This window comes from Pectinophora gossypiella, chromosome 9 (genome assembly GCF_024362695.1).
Source record: "Pectinophora gossypiella chromosome 9, ilPecGoss1.1, whole genome shotgun sequence".
Lineage (NCBI taxonomy): Eukaryota > Metazoa > Arthropoda > Insecta > Lepidoptera > Gelechiidae > Pectinophora > Pectinophora gossypiella.
In genome coordinates this window covers 8,909,188-8,927,359 of record NC_065412.1, presented here as the reverse complement: position 1 = coordinate 8,927,359, position 18,172 = coordinate 8,909,188, and the positions used below count along the sequence as shown (strand labels likewise).

The 18,172-nt window shown below is 35.4% G+C and overlaps 1 protein-coding gene across 1 annotated transcript; it reads left to right on the top strand.

Annotated features, from left to right (window-relative positions):
• Positions 1-640: 640 nt before the first annotated feature.
• LOC126369763 (fatty acid synthase-like) lies at positions 641-17,225 on the top strand. Its single transcript, XM_050014326.1, has 39 exons — positions 641-730; positions 1,232-1,396; positions 1,634-1,826; positions 1,991-2,111; positions 2,331-2,534; positions 2,924-3,040; positions 3,879-4,057; positions 4,252-4,394; positions 4,556-4,759; positions 5,086-5,272; positions 5,462-5,624; positions 6,033-6,202; positions 6,281-6,432; positions 6,519-6,702; positions 6,787-6,935; positions 7,123-7,307; positions 7,497-7,616; positions 8,035-8,144; positions 8,281-8,471; positions 8,795-8,949; positions 9,533-9,790; positions 9,936-10,053; positions 10,169-10,843; positions 10,945-11,094; positions 11,189-11,304; positions 11,389-11,539; positions 11,804-11,975; positions 12,162-12,274; positions 12,362-12,520; positions 12,757-12,929; positions 13,564-13,716; positions 13,809-14,012; positions 14,105-14,213; positions 14,400-14,529; positions 14,736-14,886; positions 14,984-15,131; positions 15,285-15,461; positions 16,260-16,362; positions 16,509-17,225. Exons 2-39 carry the CDS (start codon positions 1,247-1,249, stop codon positions 17,117-17,119), a joined length of 6,948 nt encoding a protein of 2,315 aa, XP_049870283.1. The 5' UTR covers positions 641-730; positions 1,232-1,246; the 3' UTR covers positions 17,120-17,225.
• Positions 17,226-18,172: the final 947 nt, after the last annotated feature.

The following is an 18,172-nucleotide window of genomic DNA, read 5'->3' as shown; positions in this document are numbered from 1 at the left end:
CCAAGTAGTTAATGCCATTTGCAGCAAATATACAATAAGTTACGTCAAAAAAGTACTTTAAACAGAGTGATACCATAATTATAGTATCACTCTGTTTTCCGTAACAGATCTTTGAGACGAGATGTTGAAGTTGAAGTTACCTTAGTGGATTAAAATATCAATTCAAACAAAATATATGCAGAATTTCATAATATCTGTTAAAATTTGTAGGAATTTGAAAGCATACCACTTTAAATATTATTATATACTTACATAGGTATTGGTTAATAACGTGTTTTTTTTAAGTTTGTTAACAATCGAAAAAAGAACACTAGAGCTGATGTTTCAAAATGCAAAGGAAAAGTTTATTTGATCTACCTAGCTCCAATCTAACGATAATATGCTGCTCAAACAATTATATTAAGGTAAGGCGGGACATTACGTATATTTAAATCAAATATGAGTAAAATATAATATAATTCCCGACTCACCCAAAAAGAAATAGTTTTCCATTCGTTACATAATGTGTTAGTTACTTAATTATATTTCAGTAGTTATTTTTTTTTGTCGTTGTCACAATGTTGAAAGGAAAAACACATGTTAAGTGTATACGTAATATAAGGTAATTTTGTTAAATATGTATACTTGTATTTAAATACAGCTTTGTTACATATGTATATATTAAAAGTGATTTTAAGGATTCCTTGTCCAATTTAGTTTTGTTGCTTGATGCGTTATTATAAGCCGTCTTGTAAGTTGTTTTTTAAAATATATTTTTTGATATATACGTAGATATATAGTTGACTTAAAGTTAAAAGTTTCTGGTTGATAAAATTGTTGTTTAAGTGAGGTTCCTCACGAAAGATGCGAAGCAATTAGTGCGATAAGGAAAAAAATAATGATTTGAGCTACAAAGCTATATATTTAAAGCTATACAAGCTGTATATTTTTTCAAAAAAGTAAATGAAATGAAATAGGTTATGTAATGACGACGTCAAAAAAAAGGGTCCAACTTTGAAGTTTTTGTTAAATGTGGTGTGGTATACTGATAATTCTACACTATAATCGTACATTCATGCGATAAATGCGGTGCCGTGAGGAACACCCGCATTTTTTTCGATATGCACATACTTAATCATTATAAGGAATCTTCCGGAAGTTTTAATTAAAACTTACAAAATATTGTTGTAGAAAATATATTTTTCAAACTCCATGCTCTTTATACACCTAATGTAAAATATTCCTTTCATAGATTACCTTTTTAATCATGGCACCGAAACCCCAATATAACAAAATGACGTACGAAAATCAGCTGCCTCCGAAGCTGGATGGAGAGTCTGTAGTGATCTCCGGAATGTCCGGATTATACCCGCAGAGCCATAGCGTCAAGGAGCTTTCGGATGTATTGTATAATAAGGTATTTATTATGCATAGAGGACTTCTTCAAAATATTAACGCTAATTCAGATTGATCCAATCTACAGCGTTCTTGTGTTTACATGAGAGATCTGATGTTGTGAGAAGGAAACTTAAGATGAAAAATAACAATTTGTGTAGTAATTAATGTTGCTGCTAATGATTAAATAGTACAAAAAAATAGTTGTCATTCCTTAACGAATTATCTTTCAAAGACTTTTCTTGTTATTTTAAATAAGGTAAATCCAGTGACGGCAAGTAAACCTCGATGGAAGTACACCCATCCTGAAGTGCCTCCGTACAATGGAGTAATACCAGACCTGGACCGTTTTGATGCTCAGTTCTTTAAGGTTCATTATCGCCAGGCTGTGTCCATGGATTCCATGAGCCGCAAAATCCTCGAGCAGGCTTACCAAGCCATATACGATGCAGGTTTGTTACTTTCATAAACAGCCTTATTGTTCTTATAAATTATACTGATAAAACTTATACCTACTTATGAAAACAATAGCTTTAAAATGAATACAGACATAAGCTACTTTCACGCTCTTCGAAAAAATCATCTTCAATCTATTAACTCTACAAAAATATTACAGGATTAGGTGCGGAACAACTTTCTGGAAAGAAAATTGGGGTTTACATTGGATCTTGCTTTTCGGAATCCGAAAAAGCTAGTTTTTATGACCCCACATCAAGAACTGGCTTTGGTATATCAGGGTAAGTATAGGATAATAATGAGATAATAATAATTAGGAATTTAATCAGCCATACGTTAATAATTACGTAAAAATTACAAAAGATTAAATGAACATTAGTGATTTGTCAATTTGAAAAAAAAATCTCGATATAACATAGTAAATAAATAATTGCCGGCATTATGACCGTGCCAAAAGATTTATGAATCTAGAATGACGTAGTTACTGCTGTAATCTACAGATGCAGTAAGACTATGTTTGCCAATCGTATATCATACTGGCTGAATGCTAAGGGCCCGTCGATGGCAATAGATGAAGCGTGCTGTAGCTCGCTAGCTGCATTGGAGCAAGCTTACCAGGATATGAGCCTTGGCGATTGCGAGGCTGCAATCGTTGGGGGTGCTAGTTTATGCCTCCATCCGCAGTCTTCTGTTCACTACGGAAGGTATGTTATAGTTCACCTCTACACTACGAAAACGATGCTATTGCTTCAACAATTATTGTGATATGTGACGAAGAAGTTTAAAGAACAGATTTGTAACACAGAATTAGCGAAAACCTATAAAACTTTTAAAAAATCGCTGTTATAATTGTAAATATTTCACTAGTTCGTGTGTAAAACATAACTTTCCCCTCTTGTGTTGCATTAGTAAACAACTATTACGTAATATTTAAAAATATATCTGAAACGACATGTTCAGGATAATATTTTATAAATTATATTCTGTATTTAATTTGCCAATAAATCCTAAATCAAAATAAAGTCAGCAAAGTACTCTTCACATTCGATTTCTTATAATAAAACAACTTTGAAAACAATGTTTTGTTTTTCAGAATTATTCCCTTGTGTAAAGATGGTAAGACTAAATCATTTGACGAATCCTGTGACGGCTGTGCAAGGTCAGAAGCTGTAAACGTGTTGTTTCTCCAAAAGGCAAAAAATGCTCTACGGTAAATCCTTAACCGTTTTATTTTCAAAGTATCTGTAAACACTTTTTACGTTACATAAAAATGGGACGTTTATCTTTACTATAATTATTTTTTACTTTTTACTTACACACCTACCGAAAACACTTTTTATGTTTCATAAAAAACATTCCTTATTTACTTTTTTCGGAAAATTACCAAAAGAATTACATATTAATATTATGGTAATGTAAAAGTATTTACATAGTTATACAACTATAATGTGAGAAGGCCAAAAACAATGTAAATAAATATGCAAAACGTAAAGGATAAGTTAGGTAGGGTAGCGATTGAACGTCATTCGTTATTGTTATTTAAAATAATATCATAATTATTATTTTGTTATAATTATATTATTTTTATTATAATTAATATTATTATGTGATATAATATAATTTAAAATAATAATTTATGGCATACAGGATTTACAAATAATGATACAGAATCAAAAAGAAACAATGGCCTGACCTATGAACGTAACTATTGCTAAAGAAGCAAAGTTCACACTCGACAACCTTTGTGTATGTCATTAATGTGATTATTTTATAAATTGTTAAGCTATTTATTGAAATATTGAAGAGCGTGTCAGATGACTATGTATTGTATGAATCTTTGCCATTTATCAGCCACAAAACAAAAAGTCTTCCCGCATAAAACCAAGTATGAACAGTAGTTTTGGAGTCTGGTTGTCAACCAATTAACCATATTAGAAAACCAATTCTTGTGAAGCATTATATACACATAATCTTGTTATATTCGTAGGTATTAAATTGGATAATTGTGGTACCAAACTACAGATATTTATTATTATAATGTATTTCAGCATCTACGCCCACGTTCTGCATGTGAAAAATTCATTTACTTCAGTCCTGCAAAGTGAAAAGGGACCTAGGTTTGGTTTAGTTAGGGACCCTAAAGACATGGCGCATTTTATTAAACAGTTTTACGACGAAGCAAATGTACCACCGAATGCCATTGAATACGTTGAAGCATTTGGATCTGGTAAGTTTCTCATTTTCGAAAATGTTCTAAAGGAGAGTTTCATATTTAGTGTTTAAAATATTACAAAGGTAATCAAAAATATTGACCCTATCTCCTAGTTATAATAATAATAGGTGTTTTATTTGACGCTTCAGTAATAATTGTGCATATTGTTATGTTATACTGAATTAAAACAAAATTGTTACAAATTGCAGCTTCAGCTGAAGCAGATAAAGCTGAATTGGAAGCTATTGAGGAAGTATTCTGCCAGGATAGAACAGATCCTCTTCTAGTCGGGAGCGTTATTTCCAACATTGGGTACACTGAAGCTGCTTCGGGTATATCTGCTATCACCAAGGTCTGAAACACTATCTCAAACTTATTTCTTTTTATCCTTCCTCGTTTTTAAAAACATCTATTAAGTGCAACGAATTTATAGAATGTAATTTGTAAACTATTACACGAGTGTGGCGCAATGTCTTACTAATAAAACAAATAAAATATTTCATGTTTATGCAGACGGTATTAGGCTATCAGAAGGGAGAGCTGGCAGCGAACCTTCACTGCTTGACTCCGCGGCGTGACGTCGCGTCCTTGCGCGACGGTCGCATGCGTATCGTTACCGAACACCAACCTTTCCATTGCTCCTACACTGCTATCAATAGCATCTCTATCACTGGAGTCAACGCTCACGTCCTTCTTCATGGTCACTACAAGCCTAAGGTACATATTTTATAGTTAATTTGTTTACTTTATTGTGGATCAGCGTGGTGGAGTATGCTCCATAACCCCTCCGGTTGATTGAGGGGAGGACTGTGCCCAGCAGTGGGACGTGTATAGGCTGTTTATGTTATGTTAGTTTTTTGTGTCTAGTTACATAAGATAGTAGAGTTTAATTAAGATATAGAGGTAAATTAATAATCTACTGCAAGTATGATCTATTTCTCAATTATATTCTCTGAGTTAAAAAGTTAAAAAATAAATGTTAAAAAGTAAATAAGTAATAGAAACGTATTGACACTTCAAATATTTTACTACTTAAATTTCAGGATATTACACGATACCAGTCAAGCATACCACGACTAGTCACTGTATCCGGAAGGCAAGAGTCAGCCGTTAAGATAATTCTCGATGATCTAAAATCCAAATCTGTTGATCCCGAAGAGATTGCCTTATTACATAATATACACGAACTTAGCCAACCTGGACATATGAGCAGAGGCTTCACTATTCTTGGTAAATATAAATGAACAGTTTATACCAATATACGTACAAGTCTAAATTAAATATAAAATTACTTACATTCTATAACAATTATTTAAGATAGACTAATTTAGAAAATGTGTCAACTCATTTTAAAAATACTCCGTAATGCTATGTAGGAAATATTAATAATGTAACTCATTTGTCATTATTCATTTTTAGATACCAACGAAAATAATGAAACAGTTTGTCTTATGGAAAAGTTGGTGTACTTTGACGACGTAAAGCGTCCTCTATGGTTCGTATATAGCGGTATGGGCTCGCAATGGGCCGGTATGGGCGCGCAACTCATGCGCATTCCTGTCTTCGCTGCCGCCATCGAAAGGTGATTATAATTTGTTATTGTGCATTGTTGCGATTAACAGCAGGGCGACAGCACCGCTACGCCAGTATTAACAAACGTTTGTTTAGATTCGTACTGCAAACGCCTTGTATTTATCTTTAAGTTACTATAGTAACACATGTAAAAATAATACATGTAAAGGAACATGTATGCGCTAAAAAGCTGATGCTGGTGCTGTATAGAAATTGAAATAAATAAAGGCCTCAGGAACATCCTATATTTTTTTTCTGTGGATTTGATTAAAACGGTTCACACTTATCCAAAAGGATCGAATCAGACAGAGATGCTATAAAATTTCTATTTTTTTTTTGTTCTGTACAAAAAATATCGTATGTCATAAAATAGTCAAAACGAAAACAATTTCAAATACTTAATTTAAATATTTTTCAGGTGTCATAAAGTACTGTCTCCAAAAGGCTTGGATATAGTTCACATTATAACAACAAATGATAAGACGATCTTCGACAATATTTTGCATTCCTTTGTGGGTATCGCGGCTGTACAAATTGGTCTTACTGACGTTTTAAAGGAAATAGGTATTGTTCCAGATAATATCATCGGTAAGCTTATCTCTTATTCGAAAAAACGAGTTATACCAATAAGTACTTATTCAAAATCGATGCTTTTGTTTGTTTAAGGACACAGCGTTGGTGAACTTGGTTGCGCGTACGCAGATGGCTGTCTTACAGCAGAAGAGATGATTCTCTCCGCATACAGTCGAGGGCTCGTTTCTTTAGAGACTCCTTTCATCCGGGGTTCTATGGCAGCCGTCGGTATTGGATATGAACAGGTCAGATTTACAAAAAGTTATTAAAATATAATATGCAGGTACCTCTTAATGAAAATAAAAACGTAATCTATCAAACTGTCTTCCAGGTTGTAAAATTATGTCCTCCTGAAATCGATGTGGCTTGTCACAATGGTCCGGACTCGAGCACCATTTCAGGCCCAGCGGACGCGATGCGCGATTTCGTTGCCCAGCTGACTTCACAAGGCATTTTCGCCAAGGAGGTCCCTTGCTCCAACATTGCTTACCATTCACGGTACATCGCCGAAGCTGGTAAGTAAACAGAAGTTGCCCTTGGTTTTATATAATAATGGTAATATCAACGATTAATCCACTTTTTGCGATGTTATTTTTTAGGTCCTAAACTATTGCAATACTTAAGTGAAGTAATTAAAGACCCTAAGCCACGTAGCGAACTCTGGCTGTCGTCATCGGTACCGCAAGATCGTTGGGGTGAAGCCAACCCAAAGTTATGCTCTGCGTGGTACCACACTAATAATTTACTCGTAAGTACTTAGGGAATAAAATGATACTTCTGATAGTCTCTCGTTAGTATAGTCACATATGACTTCTGGGCGAATGAATGTTATAAAAATAATCTACATGATAAAAGGGGCATACATTATCTATTGTCAATTAGACTTGATATTTTTGTCATGATCATTGTTCCATTACAAGTTGTATTGTTTACAGAGTCCTGTACTCTTTGAAGAAACTTCCCGCATGATACCAGCAAATGCAGTACTGGTAGAAGTAGCACCCCATGGTTTGCTGCAAGCCATTTTGAAACGCTCGCTGTCTTCCGATTGTCGCCACATACCTCTTACCAGGCGTGGACACCCGGACAACGCGCTCCTTGTTCTTGAAGCCATTGGCAAGTTAGTACCACTACCATAATATCATTCTGTTCCTTGCTGTTACTTGCATGATATTTTATGTCAAACAGCTATAACAATTATTTACCTACAAAGCATTGAGTAATTTACAATTATAGAGGCTCTATCTAATTATAACACTGCGGGTGCGCACCGATAAACTTTTCATAAAATAGTAATTCAATTTTTCAGATTACACATGGAGGGTTTTAATCCCAAGGTGAAAGAAATCTACCCAAAAGTTGAATTCCCGGTTTCAACGGGTACACCAATGCTGTCGCATCTGATTGAATGGAGTCATATCGAAAAATGGTATTTATACAATATATTTTTTTTAATCTCATATTAATCTCACAGTGTATGATAGAGATAGGAGGAGCTCGGTGGCGCAGCGGTAAACGCGCTCGGTCTGCGATTGTTGAAGTTAAGCAACTTCGCAAAGGCCGGTCATAGGATGGGTGACCACAAAAAAAAAGTTTTTATCTCGAGCTCCTCCGTGCTTCGGAAGGCACGTTAAGCCGTTGGTCCCGGCTGCATTAGTAGTCGTTAATAACCATCAATCCGCACTGGGCCCGCGTGATGGTTTAAGGCCCGATTTCCCTATCCATCCATAGGGAAGGCCCGTGTCCCAGCAGTGGGGACGTTAATGGGCTGGTGATGTATGATAGAGATATAAAGACTTGATGTTGGGTGAATGTATCTATCTAGAAGGAAAATCCTATAATTACAGGACACTGCCACTCTATGTAACTGCAGCCAGAAAATCCGCTGCAGTTTGCAATTTCATCATTTCAATTCATGACGACGAGCATGCCTATCTGCAAGGAAATAAAATAGGAGGTAATTAACTCATTGTTCGATATTATAAAAGTAAAAAGTAACAATAAAATAAAGAAACATGACTAATTCACGAGAAATTACGAACCAGATCTTTTGACGAAGATCTAGACTAAAAAAACGTGGTTTTTTTTTTCAGGTAAACTGCAGTACCCCTTTGCTGCTACGCTAGTAGCAGTTTGGGACACTCTAGCCATGGCATCAGGAATGAAAAAGAAGGAATTGTCAGTACAATTCCGCGATGTGCACTTGTTTTCGCAACCCGCTCTACATGACCAGAGACATTTACAGTTAACCGTTACATTCCATAGAGGCACAGGATGCTTTGAGGTACCTATCTACCCTTTGTAACGTACGTGACTTATACATCGGTTTAAGCCTTCTCACTATCAACAGAAGAGTTTATCTAACACAACTTTTGTAATAGTACATTTCGAATGCTAAGAGAAAGTACCCATTACGGATCTTAACCATTTCCGTGTAGATTTCATAATACACTGATAACTTAGTCATAACGTCATAAAAAACCATCCACATAATATGATTTTCTAATAAATAAAACTTCCCATTTTTTGTTGCTTGTACATGCTATACTAATAATACAATTTTGGTTCAAAAATTTTATTTAAAATGGATTTCTTCTAATCTCTCAGGTCATGAATGGTTTGTCAAGAGTTGCTACTGGATTTATCAGCACTGAAATTAACCAAGAAAACGCTGTTGAAGATAGTTTACCAGAATCGAATAGTTTCGATATTAATTCTGATGAGGTATATGAAATGCTAAAAGAAAGAGACTATTTTTATACGTAAGTAACCTCAACTTGCAATAAGCTTCCTTAGCAATTCTAACAAAGTATTATTAAGCATCTCATAGTTAAAGTTTTAAGTACAATAATGTAATTTTATGTTTGCCAGTACTTCAACTTGCTATTCCCCAGCCAAAATTGCTCAATAAAGAGTCAATAGGTGTTTGTCTGTCCTTTGTTTGGTAAGGGCTTTTCAGGCTTGAATCACCTGATTGTCCGAAAAAGTAAGATGATTCCGTGCTTCGGAAGGCACGTTAAGCCGTTGGTCCCGGCTATTAGCCGTAAAAATACCTCCACCAACCCGCAGTGGAGCAGCGTGGTGGAGTATGCTCCATACCCCCTCCGGTTAATTGAGGGGAGGCCTGTGCCCAGCAGTGGGACGTATATAGGCAGTTTATGTAGGTGTTTAAAAAGTTAACTATGGCAAAGCGACTATGGCAAAATATATTTTGGAAAGCTGCAATTTATCTTCTCTATGTTTACTGCATTTATTACAATATCGATAAAGGAAGTGTCGGATACCGTCCTTCAGTTAATGGAACTCATTTTATTATGTAAAATGAAATAAATTCTTCGTTTACAGACACGATTTCCGTAGTATTCATAAAACAAATACCTCATTCACAAAAGCACAGATTGTATGGAAAAACAACTGGGTGACGTTTATAGACGGTTTGCTGCAACTAAATGCATTCAGGCAACCACATTGTTCCGTATCGCAGCCGAGTCATATCCACAAGATTGTTATTGACGTCGAAGCTCACTCCAGTATCAACTTCGATCAGGCAGCTAAAAAAACGATTCTTACTGCGGATCTGTCTCCTATACATAGTTACACAAGGTATTTTCTATTCATCAATTATTAAGCCCGCAACACTGTCTTCTATTATCCTATTATCAAATTTTACATTTTTCCCGTGCTAAATATAATACAAACAAAGAAAAACATTTAAGTAAGTATTATTCATTTGAATGTTTATCTTCAGATGTGGTGGAGTGGTGATGAACAGAATTGAATTTTACGACCTGCCGCCACTAGCGTCTAAGCCGGTAGATTTGAAGAGCTACAAATTTGTTCCTCATTTCAGTTCTGATTGCCAAAATGTATGTTATCTTTTGTAATAGTTATGTTTACAATAGTGTGATAAAAATACACCACATTAATGTTAATGGTTGTGCTTTCAGATTATTTAAATAAATACTTATTGTATGATTGCAGCTCGTTGAAATATTCAGCATATATTTACAAATGGCAGCAGAGAATTCCAACCAGAACACAATAAAAGTAGTAGAAATATCAAATCAGAATGAAAAAGTCATTAAAGACATTGTTGCCCTTTTAAAAGATGTTCCTGAGAGTAATATATTATACAATCAGGTAGACGTAGATAGTATTCAGCAACGACAGAAAGTTTTAAATGCTGATGTTGTTCTCGTAACTAACCTATCTCTGGATAACAACGTATCTAAATTATTGCAACGAGTCCTTCGCCCTGGAACTTTCATTATAAACGGAGAAAGGATTGGTGAAAAGCGTCATTTACCTTCAGATTTATACCAAATTTTATGCGCCAACAGCGTTGGTAAAGCTCTCTTAGAGTTTGCCGTATGGAAACCCACTCCAAAGGAAAGCTTTACAGTGTATTTTGTTGTAAATTCGGACATAGACCTACCGAAATTATCTGCGAAACGGGAAACCTTATCAAACAGTGATAAACTATTAGTTCTCACCACTTATCCTCCAGTTGAAGGTTTAAAAGACCTTGTAAAAAAATGGAGACATGAAGTTAATAACAATCAAGTATATCTAGCTCAAGTTTCTGGAAACGAGAAACTAGAACAATTCCCAATTAAAAGTTTGAACTTAAATTTTGCATTTAACATTTTAAACAACGTAAGTAAACTTTTATTTATATGCGTTACGTAAACGCTAATAAGGCCTGCAAATTACCCAGGCTGGGAAAAAGAAACTGTGAATCATATTTTTGTTATCAGGGTATCTGGGGCGGAGAATATTACGTCTCATGGCAAGAAAATGTAGCCCTTGAACGAGGAATGACCCTGCAAAGTGATACGATTGGTGATCTAGATTCTTTGCACTGGGTTGAAGTACCTGAACCAACTGGTACTGGAATTAAAGTTACTGTAAGTATTGTACATGTATATACATTTAGAACTAGACAATACACATGTTTATAAAACTATTTGCTGAGATTAATTAATATAACAAATAACGTAGGTTCGTTACGCCGGGATAAACAACTTTGATGTGAAGAGGGCGACTGGACTCATTCCCAAGCAGGATAACCTCGATGGATATTGTTACGGAATGGACTTCAGTGGAACTACTGACAGGTAACAAATATAAAACAGATGACCGAATATTTTCCGAACGTTCTCCGAAATGTGGATATTATTAATGGAAATATGGTGTTATAGTGGCGACCGCGTGATGGGTCTGGTTCCCAACGGAGCTGCAAGTGGGCGGGTCATAGCGTCCCCAGAACTGCTATGGCCAGTTCCGGCACATTGGACTCTGGAGGACGCAGCCACCGTGCCGCTTGCCTACGCGCAGGCCTTCTACTGCCTCGTGAGTATCTTGGTGATACCAAGAAACAAGATATGCGATTCTCAATAACAAATCCGTTCGTTGAGAAATCGTCATTAGACACTTTTCTATATCCTAAAAAAAATGAGAAACTAGTAGTAGTACATAGTGTGCCACATACGTATTATATGCCGGATGATAGTTCGCTAGAGTATCACACTGCAACACGCTTGTAAAAAGACGGAACTTGTATTTATAATCTTGTAATGTTAAATCAATAATAATCACATTCTTTTTAAATTCCAGGGTATTAAGGCTCAACTATGCCCAGGCATGACTGTGCTCGTACATGGTGGAGCGGGAGCACTAGGTCAAGCAGCCATATCAATAGCACTAGCTCAACAATGTCAAGTATTCGCTACTGTTAGCACTACTAGAAAGAAACACTTCTTGAATAAGTTATTCCCTGAACTAAAAGGTAATTACTTAATTGCATTCTCTTAGATAAGATATCTAGCATTTCAAGCTTGTCATTCTCGCTTTCTTCTATCATACTGCTTGTGAGGTGGATTACCAACCTCATTAACTCTGGTTAGGACAAGATTCATTAGTTGAATTATAAGTATCAATAACAATTAAATAATATTTTTTATAATTTATGCAGCGCACCACATCGGAAATTCTCGTGACGAAAGTTTCGGAGACATGGTTTTGCGAGCTACTAAGGGTAGAGGTTGCGATATAATTATCAGTGGTGTACAAGGCGGCCTTAAAAATGTAAGTAAATGAGTATACTTAAACTTCATAACGTCAAAGGAAACGTAAATGTATTTACTTTTAAAATATCTACCTTTTCTTTTTCAGACTACCTTGAATTGTGCCTCGTTTTGTGGTATTACTTTTGACACTGTTCAAGCTCACACAGAAGATGATTACACTTTTGGCATGTTTTACATGACAAAACAAAGGTCCTATATTCTTATTGATTTTGCGAACATATTTGACTGCGAGGAGGATATACAGGTAATAATCATTATGTAGAAATAGCTAGATAAAGTAAAGACAAGACTACCGAAAATATAAACAAACCCATATTTACATATACTTATTGTATACCACTTACTCATTTTGTTTTATCGACTTTACCTTTGCTGTAGAGTTTTGTAAAAATATTTTAGGTTCCAAATTTCTTTTATTTCTTACGATGCAATATTTTGTATAAGAAAAACTTAAAGTAACATTTGACATACAAATTCTAGGCTCTACAGAAGATGATGAGCGAGGGAATCGCACGTGGATACGTCCGTCCGTTGTCCCGCGTGACGTATGCCCCTCAGGATGCAGCCAGGGCTTTCCGTCTGTTGGCTGCTAGCAAACACCGCGGCCGGGTTCTGCTGCGCTTGAGGGAGTCCATCATTGCTGCCCAGCCTAGGTAATATCATCTTAATGCGTGAAAGTCATCTGAGGCAAATCGATAGTAAGTTAACATAGAAAATAAAAGTAGTCATCATCTGTAGAAAGCATTTGTCCCGTCCGGAGACTGGATTTACAACATAATAATAACAGTAACATAACAACATACACAATAATAACAGAAATAGGTTTATTTTATTTAATGTTCATAGAATCTATTTAAATAATACATAGATATTATAAAAACAGGAACTACTGTTTACCTAAGTATCAGCGGCCTAAGTCGGCTTAATAATAACCCTGACACTGGAGTTGATAAAGTCGGCTATTCACGTCACAACCCACACCAGAGAAGAAGAAGAAAACAAGAACGATACCTAGAGTGTGAGTGAGTGTGTGAGTGAGAGACCGCATATTGCCTATTGGCTACAGTTTAAACAAACGACACTCCACCGACCTTCCGTTTTTTACTGAGCAAACACATTAACATTACAATTGCTTAATACATTAGTGAAGTGCTTAGCAATTTACTACATATATTTAAAATTACGCTCTAATAGTAAAAGAAACCACTAACAATGTTAATCTTCAAAACTAGCTTAAATGGTATCATAGAATAAATACAAATCTAATAAATAAATAATATATTGCAGAATTTACTGCCCGGAAAACCACAGCGATGTAGTATTTTGCGATTCTGAAGGCTTTGGTTTGCAGCTTGCTGGTAGACTTGTGAAGAGAGGTACCAAAAAATTGCGTCTGCATTGCTCGCTACCTTTGCCAAAGAACCTGTACTTTAAAGTAAAGTAAGTATAATAATACTGCTATGTTACAAAATAATGATTGCCGCAATATAAACAATTCATACTAATATTAAAATCTTGCTCTTTCTGTTTAGCAATTGGCGCAAGGAAGGAATTGTGGTTGAAGTGTCAACTGAAAATCTTGCTACATCTAGTGTGATAAATACATTGAGTGATGCTATTCGTATGGGACCTGTTGGAGGCATCTACTTGTGTATTTCTAACTCTTCTGTCAATCGCATGAGTAATATCGTATCGACGTTGGATTCTGCTTCAAGAAAAAAATGCCCATCTTTAAAGTAAGTCATAATTAGTAAGTCTTTATGTACTTGCAAAGAAAAATAATTATTATGTTATGTTATTTACATTATGATTACTTTATTTCCATCAGATACTTTGCAATTCTAAACACAAGGGATTCGACGGGCCAAACTGTGTGTTTAAATCGAGCTCGGGATAATTTACCGGGTACTCTGTTACGTCTTCCTTCATGGCCAGAGGTAAATACTTTGAATAGTAATTTTACTGAATATGACGGAAATTCCGATAAATATGGTAAAATCTATAATAACAGCTTTCAATCGAATGTCGTCTTTAGCTAACCGTGCAAGCCTGGAAATAAGCCCTTAAAGATGACCGATATCAAAAGATTCGATCTTCTTGCCTAAATATTTGTTAATTTTTAGTTACAAATGTCGCGGCGAGGAATTTTAGATGCTATAGAGAAGGGTTTGCACTCCGCTCAGCGAGTACTTTTGGTGCAAACTCTAAATCATTCGCAGCCATCTCTTCTTCAACAATTAGCTGTGGTCGCAGGTAACTTCATTTCACTTCATTATATTTCTTTTGTACTTAGATAATTTTCTTAGTTTTAATCGTTTATTTTATAACCAGAGATCTTTAAATTGTTATCGGACGTAAAGAGTAAATTTTGACTCACCCCTAAAATATTTTCAGTGATCGAACTGGAACGACAGGCTAAAATACTCTAGATACTAACGTCCACATTGTTATTTTTTTAGATATTGAGATTCCCAATGACAACGAGGAATTAACTGAACTAAAGAATTTAGGGTTGGACAACTCTAAGGCACAAACAGTTTGTGCTTTCTTGCATCATAACCACAACATTTCAGTGAAAGACAATGAACTGCTCCACTTTACTGCACAGAAGTAAGAAATTGTTTCATCGTTATTTTATGGCTTACTCGAAAGACTGTAAGTGGAATAAAGTAAATGCTTGATAATTACGTGTTATTTTACGTTGCAGGTTAAAAATGCTGGAAGATAGACTGGTGGAACCAGATTTTAAAAATGTTTCGGGACTGGAAACTTTCTTCTCCTACGTTGACTCCGATGAACTTTTAGCATCTACACCGATCGTATTCTTACCAACACTTGTCAAGAATTCTAAAGTGGTAAGATTTAATACGCAGTCTGCCAAATTTAGGATTTGCAATGATGATTAAACTAATAGTTTAGATTTTTAGGGTCCAAACGTTATTTCTTTAGCGTCTTATCGATAATAAAATGTAAAATAAAAACTTCACAGTATTATTTTTATCTTTCAGCGAGACGATGAGTTAGACTCAAGTCAGACTTACTTAAGCATAGTCCCTGGCCTCGAAGGTCACCATGAAAGATTCCGTACATTATGTGAAAGACTCAAGTTGTCAGCTGTAGTACTACAACCAGGCGTGGAATACTTAAACGAAACGCTTCAAGAAACGGCACAAAGATATACCCAGGTAATTTACATATATGTAACGTAATTAGGGATAAGAGTCGGTCTGCGTGATGAATACTGTAATTCAAATTTTTTGAAATCTTCTCGGGTATATTTTTCCCGATTTGTATGGATTGTGTAATTTTTTAGATCAGTGGCTCTATTTATTTTGTTTCTGGCACCAGTCTGATTTGTATGAGTATAAATATTAACGAACCGTTTAATTCAGTATTCAAAACCAGTGATTTGCAAGTCGATAAAGAAAAATAGCCAAATTTAAATTTTAAAGTATGAAACAAAAGCCATCGGTCTGTATACAATAGCTTATCAAAAGTAGCGTGCAACAGGCAGTTCCATCAACGATATAGAGTTATTAGTCGCAAGGAGTACGGTTACACGTGCCTCTCTAAATTTATCGATAGTTAGATTGATAATCACAGATCATCCTCGGAAATCATTCCACATTAAATATTAAATTTATAAGTATAAATTTTAAACCTAAAAACCTTGGTAAATCTTATTAGATAGAATTCGATTAACAATAACTAAATTATTAACTTAAGTACCTATACAGCGTGTTAGTGACATCGTAACGAAAACTTTGAGGGATGATTCAGACCATGATTCTGAGTTGATATCAAGTGGAATTTTCAGTATTAGTTACGATGTCACTAACACCCTGTATTTTCTTCAAACATTAATATGCAAACATGATTGACTAGTTAGTTTTCGATTAAGAAGTACTTACTTAATTAACTTAAGTACATTTTTCTTTCCTTAACCCTTATTATTTATTACTTAACCCTTGGTATTTTTGCAGACTCTCCTTAAAAAGATTCAAGTGAAAAATAACTTCTATCTAGTGGGTTACGAAAGTGGAGTCAAGGTAGCTCTTGAAATAGCTGCCAATTTGGAAAAAGAAGGTATTTTTTTTTGTAAACAATGAATGATGGAATTATTCAACTTTAATTGAAATATATATATTAGTTATTGGTAAAAATTAAAGGTATAATCATTTTTAAAACATTTTTAAACCCAAGCCAACATACACTAAATATATTATTTACAGGTTTAACGGGCACAGTATATTGTCTAGGAGGCACGCCTGAGGAACTAGAAGCAACAATTAATGAAAAACTTGGTGATTTCGATACTGACGAAGCATTCCAAAATGCTTTGGTGCGCCATATGTCCGAACTGATGGCGGAAGGTGTTTCTGCCGAACTTGACGTGGCATTGAAAGGTGCTTCTAATTGGCAGGAGAAACTTAACGCATGTGTCAATACATTGCTGGGACGGGTATCTCACTCAAAGCAGTACACACGGTTGATAATAGAGTCTGCTTTTGCTCGCGTTGAACAAATGCGCCGCGGAAAAGTACAAGCGCGTAAACTTCAATCACGTATTGTAGTACTGCGAGCGGCATCGAATAGCCTCATCTCTTCCACGGAAGAAATTCAACGCTACTCCCAGAAACCCATTGTTGTGTACAACCTACCGAACAGTCTGGCTCACTTTGCAAAGGACCCACGATGTGCCGCCATCATTAACCGTCACTTCGATGAAGAAGTGCTTCAGACGTTTGAAAATAGAAATCTTTGCGACACCTACTTACTGAACGCCGACGTATTCATAACAAAGACTAGTTATGAAGAGGAGGACAGTAATGAAACACAATAAAATGAATACTAGGACAGGCCAATAAGTATAATTTAAATAACGTGTTTGGCATTTTTTCTTATCTACACTACAATAAAATATATTTATTGTATATAATGACTAATTACCTTTTGCTTTTTATTTTCTACCTTAGATACATTGTTTTTCTTTCTCTCTCTTCAGCCAAGTGAAAGTGTGGATTTTAGTGTGGAGTCAAAAATATCTTTATTTAGTAGGTTATTGGTTACACATAATAATTATTATCATGATATAACCATGAACATGCATACAAAGAAATTGTTGTATGTAGGTATATCATATCACTATCATCATCACTAATTTTAAGAGCCACGCTTTTGTTGGTGTAGCACTTTCCATGTTACTTTTTTAGGGATAATAGGGCAGTGGTTTCCCTTTTGCCTTCCGCCCCACAGTACTCTGTCTGACGCGTGGGGGATGACGCCCAGAGAAGTCTATTTAAAAGCCGTACCAGGACTCCTGTCGGGTTATTGGCCAATGGAAAATCTTGAGATTGTTGTTTAATTGTTCTGCCTTAATTTTGATGTGTGTTTCATAAATTTTATGCCTGTCGTTTATTACCTTATTTGCCGAAAAGAAAGGAACATGAAGCGATCTGTATTGAGATATAATATATACAGAATACTCACGGTATGCATAACCGTCACACACGCTCTATGAATGTTGCAACAGAAACAGGTTCAATATAACGTAATATGGGAAGGTGATCTTAATGCGGATGGACATGATAGAATTGGAAGAGGAAGGCCTAGGTGTAAAAATCGTGATCAAATCCAGAGACTTTTAAAGAAGGTCAGGTGAGGTGTACTCTAAACCGGCGAACATGCATGAAGACCTTTATGAGAGTGGAAGAAACGAAAGTGGCGAATTAGGATCGAAGTAAGTAGCCGTGATCCTATTTATGTAGGTATATATTTATCTAAATGCTTTTAAATGCTTTGGATGTGTAAGATACTGGAATGGATAATAGTAGATAAATGAATAGAGAAAAGGTCTTTGCTGAGCAGTGAGAAATAATAGATAGCTTACGATAGT

What these genes read in the sequence shown, in the direction of transcription:
- LOC126369763 (XM_050014326.1), top strand. Translation starts at nt 1,247, where the DNA reads ATGGCACCGAAACCCCAATATAACAAAATGACGTACGAAAATCAGCTG. An exon ending in GTATATCTGCTATCACCAAG is followed by an intron (nt 4,395 to 4,555) that starts GTCTGAAACACT and finishes ATGTTTATGCAG; the next exon opens with ACGGTATTAGGCTATCAGAA. An exon ending in CTCCACTTTACTGCACAGAA is followed by an intron (nt 14,887 to 14,983) that starts GTAAGAAATTGT and finishes TTTACGTTGCAG; the next exon opens with GTTAAAAATGCTGGAAGATA.